Here is a 21911-nt window from a genome sequence, read left to right as displayed (position 1 = left end):
TATTAATATAACGTGTAATGTATAGAATAAAATACTTAATATATAACATTGACCTTATTATTAATATAACGTGTAATGTATATAACAAAATATTTAATGTATAACATTGACCTTATTATTAATATAACGTGTAATGTATATAATAAAATATTTAATGTATAATATTGACCTTATTATTAAATATAACGTGTAATGTATATAATAAAATATTTAATGTATAACATTGACCTTATTATTAATATAACATATAATGTATAGAATCAAATACTTAATGTATAACATTGACCTTATTATTAATATAACATATAAGGTATAGAATAAAATAGTTAATGTATAACATTGACCTTATTATCAATATAACGTGTAATGTATTTCATAAAATATTTAATGTATAACATTGACCTTATTATTGATATAACGTGTAATGTATAGAATAAAATATTTAATGTATAACATTGACCTTATTATCAATATAACGTGTAATGTATATAATAAAATATTTAATGTATAACATTGACCTTATTATTAATATAACGTGTAATGTATGGAATAAAATATCTAATGTATAATATACGCTATTTTTTTAGTTTTTTAGCTCAAAGTTTAACATTAGGCTATCTGATCTTTGTCTACCACTGGGAATCGAAGCCCAGAAGAGTTATACATCCATAAACTTACGAATGACCAACTGGGGACACATGAGATTAGTTTAGTATGTGAATTAGAGAAGGCAAGAATTTTGGCTTGGCAAATTTCCCTTATCATTTAAAATGTAGAAAGAACATATGCTATTTAAATTAAATTGAATTGGGCGTTACTACTAGAAAAACTTTAAGACGACATTGGAAAAGCCGTTACAAAATACTGAAAAATAATAAGGTAAAAAGTAAATAGTTTCTGCCGCCCGATTGTCTCCTTGTGGACGGTGGTTCAGTATGTGGGACGGCGCATTGACAAATATGGTAGAACTGACTTTCGTAATTGGATGTAGGAGAGCTTGTGGTTTGGCTGGTACGAAACTCCTATTGCGTGTAAATCAAACCGAGAAACCGTCCTAATATATGATTTAGTAGCTAAATCACAAAAAGAAAACATCAAACATTTCAATAAAACAAAATCTACTTAAACATTTGCAAAAGATATAAGATAGATAGTGCACTACACAATAATAATAATGACTATTCAGACAGCGAACAATATTCAGGTGATTATACACTGACTCACAACGTTATTAAGACACACCTGTAGAGTACTACACCTGTATGCATATTTAGAATAAACCAATCACGTGATATATCAGATGATTGAGTGAACCATATAGTCATATCACGATTAGTCTACAAGACAATAGGTAAGAAAAAGGAGACAGGACATTAAAATAAAATCTGTCATCGGAGTCTACCATCAGTTGTAATCTGAAGGAATACATTTGCCATTAGGAAAAATAAAACAAAACAGGACGCTAAATTATGGTGCCTGACAATGACAAAAACACATGGACAAACTTGTTAAGTGCAGCAGATGTCGGAGCATTACAAAAACAAAAATATATGACTGTCAACCAGAAGTCCGATCCCTGCTTATTTCATATGCAACAGGAAAGCAAAAGGTTAGTGATATTCAGGATGCAAACTGAGTACAGTCACGTGATATGATCTTATGAGTTGTGTTTCAACCTTTTCTGTTCTGGAAGTAGAGTAGAAAACATAAAGAAAGCTACACGAGGCTTCTCTACTTATGTTGTTGTAATAGTGTAATTTGCTAGAGGTGGTGTAACGGAGTAGGGAAAATTCTTGAGGCAAAGGTTAGTTCTTTGACCTTAAAAATGGCGAATGATATCCATAGTATATCTGAACGTTATGTTCATCTCCCAAAGCTACATTTTCACTCAGATGGGCATGAGCTAAATCATCAGACTTGTTTTGTCTGAAAGTAGTTTGAAGAACGTGACACTTATCTTTGTCATGTTCATTGATAAGTAAAATTGCCAGATCTTAATCCTATTGAACATCTGGGGATGAAGTAAGACAATAACTATGATAATAGCACATTCTGCAGCCTGACACGTCAAGTCCAAGCTAACGCTGCAGTAAAAGATGATCTATAATAATACCAGGAAGGAATCTTAATACAGCTAATTGTTGGTTTCAATCCCATACTTATAACAAATAGATTCATTTGTGGTTTCAGCTACTAATATACACGAGTATTTCGAACATGATTATATAACTTGTATGGTCTTGACATATCTTATGACATGATCAATGATATGAATTATCAAGAAACTTTTGTATAATTTTTCATTCCAAAAAAAAAAAAAAGCTCGTATTGTTGAACTAATAAAGTACCAAAACAGTGTATACTGGTATGTGACTCACTTCTCGTACATAATGATTCTTGTATAACAAACTATTTTATGTGACTCACTTCTCGTACACAGTGGTTCTTGTATAACAACCTAAATCATTTATGTGACATATTCTCGTACATGATGATTCTTGTATAACAAACTATTTTATGTGACTTACTTCTCTTACAAAGTGATTCTTATATAACAACCTAAATCATTTATGTGACATATTCTCGTACATAATGATTCTTGTATAACAAACTAAATGTTTTATGTGACTCATTCTCGTACATAACGATTCTTTTATAATCCACAAAGCAACAGATATCTCTCTCTGAGTTTGATTCAACTCATAAAGAATACACTTTCATTCGGTAAAACTTTTTATCAAAACTTATGTTATCAAACACAAGGAACAAATATGTTTGTTTTTACTTGTTACAAGTGCATGGAATTTAGGCACTTAAATTTAAATTTTGACGTCGTTGGTATTATTAGAACAAGCTTGTAGAACCAATTATTTTAAATTGAAACTGGACTGTTTACAATGTCAAAAGGTTGTAATATACAAGGTTTTAAAATCCTGCGAGTATTGGCTTGGTATAGGTCTTATATGAGAATTAAAAACCTTTCTAAAACACTAAGAATATCATATTTCACATTTCGAATAAACTTACCCAGTTCACGCTGGAAAAGTTGTTTTTCAACAATTACTAGTATAAATAGCGTTTCAATTATTGCTATATCTGTCGTATTCCAGCCGGTAAAAGTTATCAACAATTACTAGTATAAATAGCGTTTCAATCATTGCTATATCTGTCGTATTCCAGCCGGTAAAAGTTATCAACAATTACTAGTATAAATAGCGTTTCAATCATTGCTATATCTGTCGTATTCCAGTCGGTAAAAGTTATTAACAATTACTAGTATAATTACCGTTTCAATCATTGCTATATCTGTCGTATTCCAGTCGGTAAAAGTTATCAGCAATTACGGTAATTATACTAGTAATTGGTCTCAATCATTGCTATATCTGTCGTATTCCAGCCAGAAAAGTTATCAACAATTACTAGTATAATTACCGTCTCAATCATTGCTATATCTTTCGTATTCCAGCCGGGCTGAAGAGTCCTGATATCGGACAAAAGGCATCTTCGGCAGTGGATATAGCAGATAAGGTGTGTTTGATATATATCATTATACATACTTCTCTACTTTTACTTACAAGTTCTTATAAACATGTGCTTAACTCATGTTATACAACAAAAGATAAATGTATACAGGGAATTTAAAATTCAATTGTTTAAATCATTAGAGATGGAAAGAAGTAAAAATAACACCAGCCATAATGGAAAAATAAAACAAAAACCGTTTCTAGCGTCACAGTTGAAATAACTGCTAATTACACCATTCCATATTTAGAAAGAACATATCTTGATGTGAGTATATTCTTGTAATGATTTCTATTATCATTATTTTTTTGCAGACGATCTGCAGGTAGTTAGCATCCTTGTAAACAGGATGTAAAAATTTAGTAAACTTAGAAAAAAGTTAAAACCACAGTGATTGTTCTGAAAGACTTGCACTTTATTGTCCCTGTTTCTAATCATGCTTCCAATAGAGTGAAATCGCACTTAGTTCAAGGGATAGTACAAAAAAATTGAACAAGTTAATGTAAGTTGGAGGTAATGTACCTTGAATGTATAATGGCAGGGGTAATCTGGAATGGTGGGATACTGCGCATGGTTTGATCTGATTGATTTAAATGTATTACCATCATGATTCTTGATCCTGTCTTTACCTCATACAGACGTGTTTTTTGCAGCTTCAAAAGCCATCCAGAGAAGTTCTCAATAACAAACATTGAAGCTGACCTGTCTAGGAGAATCCTCTGTAACATTTGTTTTTTGTAATCCGTGTTCAAAATTGTTTGATTGCTTCAGAAATTTGTGAAAGCCACATAAGGATTATCTGTGCACATTCGTTCTTCATATTGAACTAACAAAGTAGAAGGAGATCAGCTAGTTAACAGCTAGTTCATGGGATACTCTTGTCTGACTGAATAGTGGAATTTGAATGTCACTCTTACAGCACACTCACAGCCCCTAAATACGGAGCCAGTTTTTGAGGCAAAAGAACTCAAATCTTAAGTCTTAGAATTTATATTCTAATTCTGGGTATATTAACCACTATTCCACACCTGGCCCAGTCGTTAAGCATAAATTTTAATTCATTACTGTCAAAGAGTCATATGTTCACACATGTGCGTATTATATTACAGCATTATAAGTAGTATAAGACGATAATTTTTGCTCTTAAAACAATATCTGATTTTACCCATTGTCTTATACACAGGTTCAAAGATAGAGTTCCAGTAATAACTCTACAGTTAATAACATATTAAACTAAAACTACGTTGTTCCTTTTACTTTTATTTTCTTTTTTGAGTAAGTGTTGACATCGTGCCACCTACTGCGTTACAATAACATATTCATAATTGTATCATTGTCATAACTTTAACTCACATGCTAGTTACAATTAATCAATACATTTTTTTTATTTGAAAGGTATTAATCTTATCCGCCATACTACAATATTTCTAATATTATATCAAAAAAGTTAGTTTCTGTAACGTACACTAATTTTGTAAACATGGTACTATAGTAGGTCAAAATATCTTAAGGTTTAGTACTTTTTTTAATAGAAAAGGAATTCAACAGTGACGAAAACTTTGTAAAGTTGTTTGTGATTTAAGTTATGCCACGTTGAGCTGTCTGTAGCGTTTAAAGAGCATAAAAAAACACACCTCAGAGCGCGGTTTAACACGGTTTAAATATAACTTCTAAGAATTTTTTATAAAAGTAAATCCTAGACTTGCTTAACAGTAGAGGTCGTCATATACACCGAACCTCAAAGAAATAGAACTTAATGTGCTCATAAAATCCAGGATCGTCTTATACCTAGGACCGTCTTATACATCGGCAAATACGAAATATATTTCAGAACCATATAGAACTATATGGCTATAAATCCCTTCTTTAAAGTAACAGGATATAGGCTTAAGGGTAGTGTTACAATTTTAATCATACTAATCTCGTTATTACTTTACATAGCATGTCTGTAATTATTGATATGTCGACGTCAAGAGGCTTAGCTAGGGTGTTATATTATAACCTTTACGCTAACATAGATGTTTTACAATGTGTTTCTCCAAAAAGTGAATTTCTCAGTAGCTAAGCAGTATACATGAGCGGTTGTTCCTCGATAAGTTTAAATAATTATAACGTTAAAATGTATCGTTCAATCCCTGTGGTGGCCAAAACGCAGATAGCCTACTGTGTGTCTTTGCGATAATATAAACTAAAATGATTGATTTTCTTGGCTATATATGTTATGTGCTTTATTATCCAGATAAATACGAAAACCATCAATGTTGTGTTCACAAGAATTAAATAGAATAGTAATAGTGAACAACGAAATCAATGTCCTCTTCGATACATATTTTACATTAAGAACTGGAAGAAAGTTCGTCTAAATCATTTTGGAAAACTATTTTTAAACTCGTTAGCATATTGTCCCCCTTCCTGATAATTTCAAAATACTGGTTAAACCTTCACGATAATTTAATCAACTAGGCAGTAACAATAACAAGGACTTAAATATCAAATGTGTCGCTATTATTAATTTAATCCTACATATCTAAAGAAATTTATACTTTTCTTGTTCAATATAAAAATATATTATCTGGTTAGACCTAACCTTGAAAAAATATGGGTATATAATTCCAGTTTAGCTTATAATGCTATGGAATGTTCAGGTTAACCAGCTCTTCAGCTGTTCTGGATGGTTCAGAAATCCATTATTTGGCAAATAATTCAGGAATGGAGAGATGTATAAAAATAGTAATTATTAATATGGAATGAGGTGACGTAAATTTACCGTAATATTTGTTATTAATATAGAATAAGGTGACGTAAATTTACCGTAATAGTTATTATTAATATGGAATGAGGTGACGTAAATTTACCGTAATAGTTATTATTAATATGGAATGAGGTGACGTAAATTTACCGTAATATTTTTATTAATACTGAATGAGGTGCCGTAAACCTACCGTGTGACAAATTCAATGAGGTCATTCAGGATTAACTTCAGAGTAACGTCGCTTAAAACCTTTATTAATATGCACCATACATCATAAATATCAGTTGTAAAGGTGCAGAATTATACGTGAAGTATTTTAACCCACATTTTACCAAAACCGAATTGCTCTCCGACAACAACAGTTATATAAATGCAGATAAGGTTTGTTTGTTTGTTTTTCGAATTTCGTGCAAAGCTACCCGAGGGCTATCTCCGCTAGCCGTCCCCAATTTAGCAGTATAAGATTAGAGGGAAGACAGCTAGTCATCGCCACCATCCGCCAACTCTTGGGCTACTCTTTTACCAACAAATAGTGGGATTGACTGCACATTATAACGCCCCCACGGCTGAAAGGGCGAGCATGTTTGGTGTGACGGGGATTCGAACCCGCGACCCTCAGACTGTGAGTCGAGCGCCCTAGCCACCTGGCCATGCCGGGCCACAGATAAGGTAAATATCTTTATAAAATGGTGGCAAAAATCAACAATTGTGTTCAAAGTGCTGCCCAAATGTGACAAATGGCCAATATGTCAACTTCATTGTGAATATTGGTCACCGTTCTTGGTCTGTCCACAGAAAGTTTATACGACAATAAGGGCCAGGATTTATTAAAGTTAAGTGTTCATTTTTCAACTGGAAAATGTTGAAAACAGTCTCCTCCTATATGTATGATTTATACAGTTCTTGAAAATATAACTACTGGAAAACCTTGTGCCAAAAATCTAGCACTCGGACTACATTCTGTCATGTTTTTTTAAAAATCTAGCACTCGGACTACATTCTGTCATGTTTTTAAAAATCTAGCATTCGGACTACATTCTGTCATGTTTTTAAAAATCTAGCACTCGGACTACATTCTGTCATGTTTTTTAAAAATCTAGCACTCGGACTACATTCTGTCATGTTTTTTAAAAATCTAGCACTCGGACTACATTCTGTCATGTTTTTTAAAAATCTAGCACTCGGACTACATTCTGTCATGTTTTTTAAAAATCTATCACTCGGGCTACATTCTGTCATGTTTTTAAAAATCTAGCATTCTGTAATATTTTCCCACCTTGATGAAGATGACTACTGTGTTCTCCTTTACCACATTATATTGTACCTAGAATAAAAAGGCAAAATACAAACAAATTGTAAGAAGGTCTTCCCTTTTACTGCTTTTTTTTCTGTGATAATATTTCAGCTGCCGACTTTGTTTACCATCCATTCTAAATATACAGATATGAAACCCATCACCGAAATGCATACAACCTCTGTATATTAGCAAAGACAGGTGTAGAAATTAATGTGGTCACCTTTACATTTCTACAGTAAATACAGCTATAGCAGGCTAATAAGAATAGTTCTTTTGTTTTAGACTGTTTCCACAGATCATAAACGTAAGCTTTTATTATAATGTGGCATTATACTAAGAAGTACAAAACCTTGTCGAAACGTTGAACATTTGCTGTTATGTTAAACTTATATTAAAGTTTTTCTTCATTACCGTCTCCAACCATTATTAGTCTCAAAGTGGGTTCCTCGTCATCGAAAACAAAAAAAATATAAGGAGTTGAATTATAATGATGATCTCCTTTACCCATTCTGTGAACTCCTTTACATGCATCTCATCATGTTCCCAATTATCTGTTTTTATAAATAAACCCCTAATTATCGCTCATAGATTTAGCTTTGTAACTTATCAGTCATTTAAATCTAAAACTACCACCACTCACACCATTTGAATGTTAGTTATACAGTTAAAGAGATACACACCTGTTATGTAATCCCACTTTCAAGGACTTTTGTTGAAGGAAAAATGAGTTGATTTGTGATTAATACATTTCAAATCCATCCTACCCTAATCATCTGCACATGGTGGAAACTAAATATGGCGGGAAAAGCATTATGAACTCTATATATTCCCCTATGAAACAAAACTGAAGTAAAGGAAAACACGTAAAGAAGTTCACACAGTTTCATGTTCAGTGATTTTTATTGAAGAATCCAATTTACTCTTACCCTTTCAGTTATTGATAACAACATATGTCTTGGTTGTTGTGTATAACGATATAACAAAATGACATAATTTGAGTATCTATACTAGATATCTGCGTAAAGGAGATCACGTGCTTAAAAAACTAATTTTATTACAAGCTTCAAATGGACATACCCAAAACATCTCTTGATACCCCGTATTTGGGGTATGACCAAATCAAATTATATACTTCCCGGGTTGATTTTAGACTCTAATATTTTTATTTACTCAACAATTTTTAATTATTGTCTTGAAAATAAATGATTATAGCGACATGTTATTTATATGTGAAAAAGTAATGAGACAATCAGCTAATAACAAATTTTCAAAACACAAATGTTTACTAATTAATCACAATAAAGGTTTGAGTCATACTTACAATTTTTGTGTTTTTGCTTTGAAATTAAGTTTTTCTGCTTTATGCTACTTTAAACACCCTATCATTGTTTATTTCCTTCGTTGGCTAAAAAAATTTATACAAACTTAACATATTATATGTGTTTGGAAAGCTCTGTCCATCGTCTACCATTTACAAATTATTATATGTTTGTGTAAGGTACGTATTCAGAGAAATTTACCCCAGAACACTGGCGACATCTAATTGGATACTTAAGAAAGCCTGGCCCATAAGACTGTAATCCTCAGCCGCTGACACACATTTCCTATCATCTGATGTGAAAGATGACATTCACCTAGCAATTATTTAGTATATAATCCGAAAGCAACCTAGGCATTCTGGTGGCACTCTCCACACAGTAGGACCTTGTTAAAATGTTCATCAGGATATTAGATGATAGCTTCTCAACTAATACAGCTTACGATGGCTGATCCAGTAGATATCATGCCGAATGGCTTGACAGTTTAGCCAACTGAAGAAGATAGTTAGGAGTTTGAAAACACAGCAAAAATGGCTTTGCAACTATTGCTTTTCCTGCTATCAAGTGATTTTTTTCCGAGAGAAGCGTTCCCAACATCTCTTAAAATCACTCATGTAATTTAGCAGATTAGCAAGTTCCACAGAGAATATCTCATAACTTTTGCTAATACGTCATAAAAATCTTTAACTGCGGATCTTTTATTCTCATTAATACTGGTTTGTTTGTTTTGAATTTCGCGCAAAGCTACACGAGGGCTATCTGCGCTAGCCGTCCCTAATTTAACAGTGTAAGACTAGAGGGAAGGCAGCTAGTCATCACCACCCACCGCCAACTCTTGGTCTACTCTTTTACCAACGAATAGTGGGATTGACCGTCACATTATAACGCCCCCACGGCTGAAAGGGCGAGCATGTTTGGTGGGATGGGGATGCGAACCCGCGACCCGCAGATTGCGAGTCGAGCGTCCTAACCTCCTGGCCATGCGGGGCCCATTAATACTGGAGAGAGAATGTTTCAATTTCGACATTTGAATATTGTGCAGGTAGTCAATTTTCATAGAAAGATAATAGTAACAGAAAGGTGCACACTGCATCTGAGAGAAAACAATTTTATCTGTTGTTTTTCGGGAGGAGTAGTGCAAGATATTTTGACTGTGTCAAATCGAAATGTTTGAGTTGGTGAAATTATCAGTAGTATATGAAATTTGCAGACAATAGCTTAAACGTCATAACAAATATAAACTCGGTGTACCTAGTATTTTATTTAATTTTGATAGATAAATTTTCATCATGCAGATTGATATATTTAGAAAAGTAGAAAAGCATGCTGTTTTCTAAGTGTTTTCTTGACATTGTTTCAGTACGAGGAGTAGTTTATGATGCATGAACATACATGCTGTAACTGTAATTTGGGGGGTTGGGAGGGCAGAAAGCAGCAAACAAGTGGTAAAACTTTATAAATTGCACCATTGTTAATACTAAACCTGTAACTGAAAGAAGGTCCTTTTAGAGTGATTGTGCTGTCTGTTGTCACGGGAATGGCAACAGAGAGCAGCATGGCTAAAAGCGTATCGGTCAAATAGAGACCCATCGAGGCCTTTGGACCAAACAGTTTACAGGTGCCACAGATTCTATGAAATATTAAAGCATAAGCACATGTAAACCCTGTATAATTGTCACTTGAACTAGGTAATCTACATATTACTCAGTTCCTAAAGGTAATTTTATAGGGGAATAACGGTGTAACCAGGTGGTTATGACCCTCTTTCAGCCTACACAACTGGTTGACCAACTGAAATTCATTTATCATGCATTTTCAAACTGGACTTTTGCTATAAGAGATCGAATTATGGCTGCTTCTGTTAATCTTGTTCTTCAACTACCAAGTGGTGTTTTCCATTCTTGTGTGCCAAAATCTTCATAATGCCATGGAAATATACACATGGATGAGTAAGTATCTTAGGGTCTTTTCACCTGATTGCATCTCACATTGAGCTTGTAGAAGAGAGTGTTCTGTTGGAAGATTTTATATGAAGCTGCCATTAGTGATGGAAAATGAAAGTAGAGTGGAAAGGTGACTCCAGTTTTGGCAGGTCACAGGAAGTGTTTTGCACTGATATGGAATTTATTGAAAGTGTCTCATTTCCTATTGTTTATCAAGGTCAATTTGTAAACGCTAGGAGTTGGTAGGAATCACCACTCTTTTGGTATTGTTTACCAAGGTCAACTCGTAATCACTAGGAGTTGATAGAAATCAATACTCTTTTGGTATTGCTTACCAAGGTCAGCTTGTAAACACTAGAGATTTGGTAAATAAAGTTTTACAAAACCTGAGGTTTATGAATAGAGAGGTACAGATTGTGAGATGTTTGACTTAGTGAAATGATTTATCTACAGAAGTAGTGAAAGGAAATATGATAGGTACCTAAATTTCATGATATACATTATTGATTTAAATGTGATTTTTGTGTGTATGTGTGTATACTTCAATGTGTTCTTGATGAAGGGTGTGAGTTTCCTTTAATGTTTTTTGTATCGTATTTAAAGGGTTTTGTCTGTACGTTTTGCTAAGAGGTTATTTTAATCCACTTTAAGACATTTTATTAAGAATTTTAAAAGATTATTTTGCTTACATTTGTGAAAATTGGTTGAGTTTTAACATCTTGTAACATCGATTCTGAGTGCAAAGGATTCACTGAATATTTATATTTTGTATTGAATCAGATTAACCAATGTTAGAGTTTCATGTATTATGTTATTGACGTTAAAGAGTTCCTTTTTCTCTATCATTTCGTGACCTTTTTTAACCACTCGCACCACTATACAGTAGTGTGTTGTTAGTCAGTCAGTCGGTAGACACTAAAATGACGTCACATAAGAGTTCGTTCGTTCGTTCTTTTCTGGCAGTTATTTAGATTTAAAAATAATAATTTCCGAAGAAATAATTACTAATCTAGGGTGCTCGAAGATTAGACAATCCTCCTTCACCCCGCGCGTGGCCTAGGAATATGGGCTTAACTTGAGAAAACAGGAAATTAATGCAGAAAAGGTATGTAAATTTAAAAAGGTAAACGCGGGAGTAACGGTAAACAATAAAAAGTGAAGAGCAAAGTAGACTAAACTAAACTAAACGGCCGATATCGGACTTATATGGACTTACGTGTCTTTTTTTTTGCTGTCGGATTGTCACATAAGAGACGCTTAACGTTGCAATTTATATCGTGACGCCAGTAAAACGTGCGCATTCCATGAATCACGAGAATAATTATGAACTATGTTGGCTACAACTCAGCATGACATATGTACTTCAGAAGCAAGAAATAAAAATATTTGTTACTCTTAATTTTGGTTTTACTTACCCATGAAAGAGAACACTTTTGTGAGAAAGCACATCTAGTATGTATACTATACTTTTAAAGTAAAAAAACTTTGAATATTGTATAGTATGATTGATTCTTGTCTTTAGGTTTGTTAGAATATATTATCCGTTTTTTAAATGTTTTTATTTTGTCATTTCCATATTGAATACTTTGTTTTATGTTTTGAATACGAAGGGTTTATGTAGTATCGTATGTCAGATTAGTAAGTTGTATTTTGTATCGTATGGAAGTTATGATTATGATCATTGTTAAAGAATCATTTTAGTATGTAGCCTTAGACATGTATAATTAGTGTACTAAGAAACCTTTGGTTTGACAGTCTAATCTGGAACATCACTGAAGATAATCTATTGTTAAAGAATCCTTTTAGTATGTAGCCTTAGACATGTATCATTAGTGTACTAAGAAACCTTTGGTTTGACAGTCTAATCTGGAACATCACTGAAGATAATCTATTGTTAAAGAATCCTTTTAGTATGTAGCCTTAGACATGTATAATTAGTGTACTAAGAAACCTTTGGTTTGACAGTCTGATCTGGAACATCACTGAAGATAATCTATTGTTAAAGAATCCTTTTAGTATGTAGCCTTAGACATGTATCATTAGTGTACTAAGAAACCTTTGGTTTGACAGTCTGATATGGAACATCACTGAAGATAATCTATTGTTAAAGAATCCTTTTAGTATGTAGCCTTAGACATGTATCATTAGTGTACTAAGAAACCTTTGGTTTGACAGTCTGATCTGGAACATCACTGAAGATAATCTATTGTTAAATAATTCTTTTAGTATGTAGCCTTAGACATGTATCATTAGTGTACTAAGAAACCTTTGGTTTGACAGTCTGATATGGAACACCACTGAAGATAATCTAGTGGAACTAGTAACATTCGATGTAAGTAAACTGCAATGTTAAATAAAGACTGTTCATTCAGTATTTTACTTAGTGTCCAGTCTCGTTATTTCATTTTACATCAACCCAGTTTGTAAGGTTTCGTATTACTCCATAGTCAATATATTGAGCATCTGTTCTATTTTATTTAGCGGACATATTCACCAGAATACAACAACTACACTAAGAGATCCCAGGAGAGGTCTTTGAGATTTAGACCAGGACTTCTTGCTGAACAGTTCATGGTTTCTTGTTCAAGATAGTCTATGAAAACGTTCCCATTACAGACCTGGCTACATCAAAATCAGTTCCAATTGTCTCTGTCTCTGCACACTTTCCAACATTTAAACAACTTTAATTGTCAGTATTTCAGTGTAAAATAAACACATGCTACTAGGAGGTAAAATTATATAAGCACAATAACCAAAACTGAAGTGATCACTAACACGACAAATCAGTTAATGATCAAGTGTTAAGATAAAATCAGATAATGTATTTCCTGAGTAGGTAGCACGTGAAAATTGCACTAAAACAGGCACATATTATCAAAAAATACGGCCTGAAATGTGCACATACTTGTCCATTTTCGGTATTGTATTCAGGTATAAATTTTGAGGCTTCTTTAAACGTGTACTAAAGATCTTATAAAACATATGACATCTTTGATAACTAGTCTTAACTCAAACTATATTTTATAAATACATATATATATAGGCTATGCATCTATAAAACAAACTGACATAAAAATATATTTATCACATGTGACATGACAAAAAAATCTGTATCTAAATGACTGATTTTACTTAATTTCAATGCTGCAATTGTATGTCCTGCGTTAAATCTACTCAAGTAACTATTAGTACCAGACAACTGGCATCATTATTATTCTACGCAGTTCAATATACAGGAGTGTTGTGTACCTAGTGAAGGGGTCAAGTTTTAGGATGTTAATCAGATACTAAGAAGATTTTGAAATGTAGAAACCTTGCGCATCACAGAATGTCTTCCGGTGGGTTAGCGGTAAGTTGACGAGCTTTCAACCCTAAAATCCGGGGTTTCTTCCCCTCGGTGGACTTACGGTCCATCGAGTAGCTTTGTGTTAAAGCAAACACCGCAGTAAAAATGATATGGGCAGAGTTTTACTTTCTCAAATTATTACTCTTCATTATGTGCAATATTATAGAAAACTCACAAAAATAGCTAAACAAATTACACTCAGCTAGCCATAATAAATAAACAGGTATTTAAAGATAAATGGATGAATAGATTTGAATATATAGATAGGTGGTATAGACAGATGGCACCCAGTGACAACATGTTTAACATATAAAGACAGCAGAAAGTAAAACACATTCATGAGAAACGGATGCAGAAAAGACATTAGATAGAGAGATAAATGGTAAACAGCAGACATGCTTAATATAGACGGATATTACAAAAGACAGAATGGTTATAGATAAATGGAGTGTACACAGTATATCATAATTGAGATAGATTGTAAAACAAGCAGAATTGATTTATTGAAAGAGTCTCACAACACGCTTCTCTGAAGACTCGTACTTAACCTTCTACCATGACACATGTATAGTCTTAACTGTTTATTTTGTTAAGAAATGGCAATGATCTATATAACTGGAACTTACATATGTGCCATGTGTAGAACTAAAAGTATCTGATTGTGAAACACCTACATAAGTGTATCAAATTCTAGCTCCGGATAGAGCCCAAAGTACGTTAAGGTATTTGTTGGAGCATCAGAGTTCGGACGTCATCTATGGAAATGTCATACTCAGATACTAATCTAAAACTTGAGTTTTGGCTCTTGTTTTACCCTCATAGGTTAAGGCCATACTCAACTCTATCTCACTGCCATGGACACATATATGGGACACATTATACAACTTTTATTTTGTCCTTGAAAATATAATATTAATCACATATGAACCTCAAATTTTGTAGCCCGAAAAGAAAGAGTATTCCCAAAGTTTGCGAGTTCCATGTTTCAGATAAGTAATGAAATATTAAAATAAAATATGGGTCTTTTTGTAAAATATTATGTCCATAAAATTACACCTGGCGGTGAGAAAGCTGTTTATCTTTAATAGGGAAAAAGCAAAAACGAACTCTTCTTTAAAGTCATAATAAAGAGTGTCGTAATTAAGTCTCAAAGTAAGACGCATCAAGCAACAGGAAAATATTTCTATTCCCCCCTAAATCTCTGCAATTAAGTTTTATTTTACTTTTTTTGACAGAGTCCTCTGAAACTATGTTACCAAACATACGGGGAACGCACATTCTCTCAGGGCCGGATTTTTCTCAAAAGGACCCTTTATTTATTTGATTTTTTCGTTTCTGTACAAAAATTATAGGTTTAGATAGCAATGTGTTCTTTGAATGTTTTTAACTGCATGTGTAAGCATTCTCGTTTAATAAATTTACTCAATATAATTAAATATTCGATTTTCCCTTTATTAACTCTTAAGGAGATTCAACATGGAAACAGTGGTTAATATAAGTTACAGATTATGAAAACATAAATGTATAAACAAGTTGTTGGATTATATATGTCAAAGCATTTTTACTGAGCCACCAAAATAATGTTAAGTGTTAGCCATCTTAGAAATTAAATGTGTATTTTTGGTTTACAGAAGTTACCAACAATGTCAAAGCAGCAAAGTGGAAAAAAATAAATATAAGGCTTTTTTTTCTAAGCAAAACAAAGCAGTGCAGTACAAGGGTTGATTGAATCGTTTTTGACAAAAAATAAACTTGTAATCACAGCCATAAATAACAGACCATTACTGTCCTTTTTAAAGGTATTAAACATACTAGATAGTAGTTGTTAGGATATAATAAAACTTTCTTTCTGTACCAGGTCTTATTTTACAATATATTCACATCTTTAATTATAAAACATTATTTAACCTAGATAGCAATATCTTAATTTCAAACAGAATCTGTATAAACCCTTTTAGAGAAGTGTCTCATTAAAATTATATTCTTCCTCTTCTTATTACTAATTATATTATTATTACCAGTATTATTTCATTCACTTTTACACGCTTAAATGTAAAGTAAGAATCCCTATTTGTAAGGTAATTTAGAAAGAGGTGTTAAGAGGTTTACTGTGGTACACGAGTTTAGTATTTTTGCTGTTATGTATATTGTAGAGCAGTAGAATGGGTATGAATATCAACGTCACAGAGACATAAAATGTGCAGACAAGTAGACTAGTGAGGAGGAAAGAAAATTATCAGCTTACCATCAACATCTGCAGAGCACAGAGGCATTTAAGGCAGAAGACACAGAGTTAGGAGAGTTAGAAAGAGATGAACTTGATATACCCAACATCAGCCAAAACGAAGGTTCATTATAGATCAAAAGTTGACAAAAAGGTCTCTCCATTTTCAGGAGAAATGGTTTAAAGATTTTCCCTGGCTCTACTACAACCCTTGTTTCAAAGGAGTTTTATGCTTTTATTGCACAAAAACTTTCAGAGGAAAGTCATTTCTCGCCAAAAATGCAGACCCTGCAATTGCATCCTCAGGATTTAGAAATTGGAAAAAAATCCTAGAGAGGTGTTCAAAGCATGCTGATTACCAATTGCATAAGGTAGCAGCGGTAAATCATGTTCAGGAGGCAAGACTACTAAACATCCAGCTCTCTGATGTCACAGCAACAAGAGATAAAATCTTGCCTATTCAAGATTGTAAGCACAATGTAGTTTTTGGTATGGCAAGCTCTTGGTGGCCATGTGAAAAAAAAGGGGGGATCTAAGCTAGCTGATGAAGTTGAGGTCAGGGGATGATCCAAACTCTGTAAGTGGTTGACACATAATCAGGATTATACCTGTCCTAAAATTCAAAATGAGATCTTGTGAAAGATACAGCAAAACAAATCATCAGTTCTCTTCCATTTCTGCAATATTCAGTGATCACTGATGAAACACAAGATATAATTGGCACTGAACAAGAGTCAGTCTCTCTCACTTTGTGGATCAATATCTGGTGCCACATGGAGAATTTGTGGGTCTTTATGAAATGTCTTCAACTACAGGACAAAGAATATCGAAGGTTGCCACTGATGCCTTACTGCACCTCAATCCACCCCTTTCCAGTATTCGTAGGCAAACTTACAATGGTACTGCAAATATGTCGAGTCAATACTCTGGTGTGCAGGCTTTTTTAATAAAAGAAGGGCTACTAGCTTTTTATGTTCATTGTGGTCTTCATTTCCCGAGTTGAGATGCTTGTTTGGACAATTGGGTAAATTCAAGGTAATATTTGGGACAATAACAAAGTGAGAGAGTGGATCCTACACTACTTTGAAACTGCTGTGCCCCATAAGATAGACTGTTCATACCCCAGCTATTCAGTCAGTGCTCAACCAGTACAAGCCAGTGTTGCTTTATTTGGAAGAGATGGCTTTATCTAGTGCACCAACTTCAGAAACTAAAGTAAATGTATTTCTGGAAATATTTTACAAGGGGAAATCGGTCCTATGACTAATCCTAGCCACTGAAATGATGGAGGAATTGGATGCTAGAACGTTCTTTGTAAAAGAGAACATAAACCATTGCTTACAATAATGTAACCGAATAAATCAACTACTTGAATATCTATCCAATTCAGTTACTACACATGAGGAAACCATCCAAGTGCTTTACCAGTGAAGCTGTTGCACATGCACCAACATCTCCTGAGTATTCTAAGCTGCTAGATACTGTAGATGTGCAGTTAGGAAAGCTTTTTGACCAGAAAGGCCTGCAAAGTCTTGAAAAATTAGAGAAAGTTATCTTCAGTGGACAGGCTGACATTGTTATGGACCAATACCTAGAGTTGACCAGGAAGACATTAAATGTGCACTTATCCATGTTAATCTCAACGTACACTTACAGTTCCAGCACTGAAGCTGCGAAAATCTTGAGGGACATGCTGCATGAGGTCTGTGGCCTTTTTCATCAGGTTAAGGTCCTAGAGAGGTTACTGTTGGTTGTCTTTGTCTCCTCTGTTAAACTGATAGGAGCTTCAATGCTCTTAGAAGACTGAAACCTGGCTTCGTAATTGTATGATACAAGGTTGCTTGAACAATGTAGCCATTTACCACATTCATCAAGAACAACTTGATCACTTGGAAAGAAAAACACTCTGCCATCAATTTATTGTTGCAAATGACCAGCGCAAGAATATTTTCGACACTTTAGAAAAACAGGGGAGATATTATTATATACTGGTTGGCGTAGACAATTTGAAACTTAACTCTACAATAGGTTAAGCTACGGGAAAAGAACAAGAACTGCATTGTAATGTGTTTTCTTCTAAAGGCAATTACAGTTATGCTTCTAATTGTTTTTAGTTTACTATGATGATTATGGTTATTTTATTGGTATACCAAAACAAGAATTTTCATAACCAATGGATCATTCTTGATATTGACATTCTGTTCAAATCTAGGTCACAAAACTAATGTAGGAAATGAGGAATTAATTCATAGAAATGTCACCTGCTGCAATAGCCAAGATACATACCATAACAAAGAGGTACTGATAATATATTAAACTTACTTCACGCAATGCTTATTTAAAGACTAATAGTATAAACAGTTTTGTTCATGCGTTTTATTTTCAAAGATGTTTTAACTGAATAATATTTTCAACTAAAGTTTACACTGTATCACTAATAAAATCAGCAAGTTAATTTATTTTGACTCCCTCGAGTTACACTAAGTATTGCTGATGTAAAGGTTATTATTGTTTCATAAGTTGTATTGATACCTTAATATTACGCAAAATGCAATATGACAAACTGGTTGTGTTGACACTATGCAACTAGATCTTTGAAAGTTTTAAAATCTTGTAAATGTTGATTAACTGCTCTTCAGTGAATGTTTTGCATTAATATAATTGTTTGTTTGTTTATAATTAAGCACAAAGCTACACAACGGGCTAGCTGTGCTCTGCCCACCACGGGTATCGAAACCCAGATTCTAGCGTTGTAAGTCCGCAGACGTACCGCTATGCCACTGGGGAGCATTAATATAAGATAAAAAGGAAAAAGTTAACATGGAAAAAAACTTTTTTGTCTTTTATTTTCGGAGAATACCCACTTTTATACCCTAGTTTTACTGTATGTTCCCCCTTCCACTTTTGAAACGAAAGTTTCACCACTGATATAGAGTAATATACGGGAAACAAAAAGCGAAATATGTTTACACTCCTGATAACCAGCAAAAATCAGGAGTCTTAGAATAGTGCTCCGAAATGTTCTTAACATGTCCAATAGATTTTCTGATTTCTGACTAGGGGTTGCCCAGAAGATCTCAGGCAAGATAAGGATGTAAGAGTAGGTTTACTGGGTAACTTAGCCCGAATCTGGCATCGGCTTTTATGCTCCTGGGACCCATCTGGATGGGAGCGGCATGTTTAAAACTGTATTCATAACCCCTCTCACAAGTTTTTTTTTTCTTTTTTTAGTACAGACACTTTTGGGGGTAGCTATAGAAGTAACTGGAAATAATGTAGAAGTTTCATTGGTACATTAGGGCCTCTGTGAATCATGAAGGGGCCTTCGAATCCCGCAGTGGAGTGTGGTTATTTTACTGTATACAAATAGTTGTTATGATATTTTAAACCAGAGGTGCATTTTGGTTAACTAATACGACATACACACATGTATACGTAGTGTCATGTTAGATCAAAAGCACTATATCCTTTGGCTGATTCATATGAAATACACACATGTATACCTAGTGTCATGTTAGATCAAAAGCACTATATCCTTTGGCTGATTCATATGAAATACACACATGTATACGTAGTGTCATGTTAGATCAAAAGCACTATAGGCTTTGGCTGATTCATATGAAATACACACTTGTATACGTAGTGTCATGTTAGATCAAAAGCACTATAGGCTTTGGCTGATTCATATGAAATACACACTTTTATATGTAGTGGCGTGTTTGAGTTTCCTAATACACGTGTATGAGAAACGTGGATTATGCACAATCTTTAAAGAGATTCTACAAAATATCTAAAATGCAAAACAAAAGATAAATCATAAAATATACATATTGTAAATATGTATTCATATAAATTAATGTCTTGCTAAAACTCTATGCGATAATTCGATGGTTAGAATTAATCATGTTATTTTTATTTTGACGAATGAAATTATAGAGTAATGATGGAGATCAAACATTTATATTTAATAGCATAAAATACTCGCCCTCTGCTTCGGGGTTAAAAAACCCTCTCACAGAGGCCCAAATGTACCGATCAAGATCCTCGTTATCTCCAATTATTTTTACAAGGAGAGGGGGAATCCGTACTCGAAAACAAACTCTGTTGCAACACCTGCTCGTGGTACCTGAGCACGTGTGCCACGTCTAGTTCAGCTAGTTTGTATATGTGATAATATGAACTCTATTTCAAACATAGTGCCCCGGGAGCCCGAAAGGAGGCAGGAACATGAAATCGATGTCAGATTCGAGTTCAGTAACCTTAAAAACTACTCATAAACCCCCATCAGATCTGGGTGACCATTAGGGTGCGTTTTAACCCCCACCCCTTTAGTAGAAGGGATGCGCCATATGGATAAGGACACCCTCCAAGCCAACCAGAGTCCGATGTCAAGTTTGGTCCTTCTAGCTTTGAGCTGTGGAAGTAGTTCGCTGACAAACAAACACATTCACAAACACGTGGTAACTATAGGATACTGTGCTAAAACACATATCAAATATTTATGCCCAAGTAAAGACATATTTCAAACTGATAATAGTGATATTTATAAATCCATGTTTACTTATCACAATACCATGTTTATGGGAAGAAATACCTCTCTGATTTAGGATGATCGGGGAACCTGGTTGATATTAGCTCTTCAATGGTTTGCAGGGAATGTGGTTCGGCTGAAATGCCGTAGGCCCGATGTTTTCTCCGTCCGCTACCGCTACGGATATAACCTGGAATGAACACAGACTGGAACTTGTCTAGTTGACTCCTCAAAGTTTGAATCTCTTCGTCTTTCTTCAACAACAACGTTCGAAGGTATTTTAAAGTCTCTTCATATTTATTTACAATGTCACTTGCCTCTTCTTTATCAAAACTATCCATTCTTTCCCCCTCCAGAAGATGAACGGTAGACCTTTTTTGTTCGTTATTCTTTAACCCGACAACAGCGAGAAGCCAACACTTCACAACTCTCGTTTAAATGTAAATTGAAATGATATGTTTTCATTCCGCTTACCCAATTGAAGAATGTTCATCTTCAAATAAATAGAGGTCAGTATTAGCAATCTCAACCAACGATAAATTGCACTTACGGCATACTTCTGATTACATTTTCCCTTATGCCACTTGACTCATTCGTTAGAAAAACATTCTGCAGATTGATATCCATAAATCTGTAAAATACCAATTTGGCTACACGTGTTCAAGGTAATATACCGTTTGCTGACTGTCAAGCAGGTTATCTTACGTGTACTGGCTTGAGGCGATAAGTTCTTGAAATGTTTTTTAATAGGCTTCATTAATATCACTGTATAGTTTATCTACAAGTTTGTTCAGCGTATTAGGAGCCGTTGGGAGTGTTATTGAATCACAGGTGGTCGACTACCAGGCAGTTCGGTTTGACACTAGCGCCCTCCATTATTCGCAACAACATTTATATGATAATAAATAAAAATCAAAAGTTCTATCTCTCGTCAACGGGTGTCTCTAATGTAGAGTTTTTTTTTGTTTTTTTTTTTA

The 21911-nt window shown here is 33.9% G+C and overlaps 1 protein-coding gene across 1 annotated transcript in view; it reads right to left on the bottom strand.

Annotated features, from left to right (window-relative positions):
- LOC106466057 (cGMP-dependent protein kinase 1-like) overlaps positions 1-21609 on the bottom strand; it is a 42866-nt gene extending 21257 nt beyond the window's left edge. The window contains exon 1 of the mRNA XM_013926299.2: positions 20998-21609. Within this exon, the coding sequence (XP_013781753.2) occupies positions 20998-21275 (278 nt within the window). The 5' untranslated portion in view covers positions 21276-21609. The remainder of the gene's footprint in view (positions 1-20997) is intronic.
- Between the last annotated feature and the right edge of the window lie 302 nt (positions 21610-21911).

This window comes from Limulus polyphemus, unplaced genomic scaffold (assembly GCF_000517525.1).
Source record: "Limulus polyphemus unplaced genomic scaffold, Limulus_polyphemus-2.1.2 Scaffold2137, whole genome shotgun sequence".
Lineage (NCBI taxonomy): Eukaryota > Metazoa > Arthropoda > Merostomata > Xiphosura > Limulidae > Limulus > Limulus polyphemus.
The sequence above is the reverse complement of the archived record's forward strand: the minus strand, read 5'-3'. Positions and strand labels throughout refer to the sequence as shown.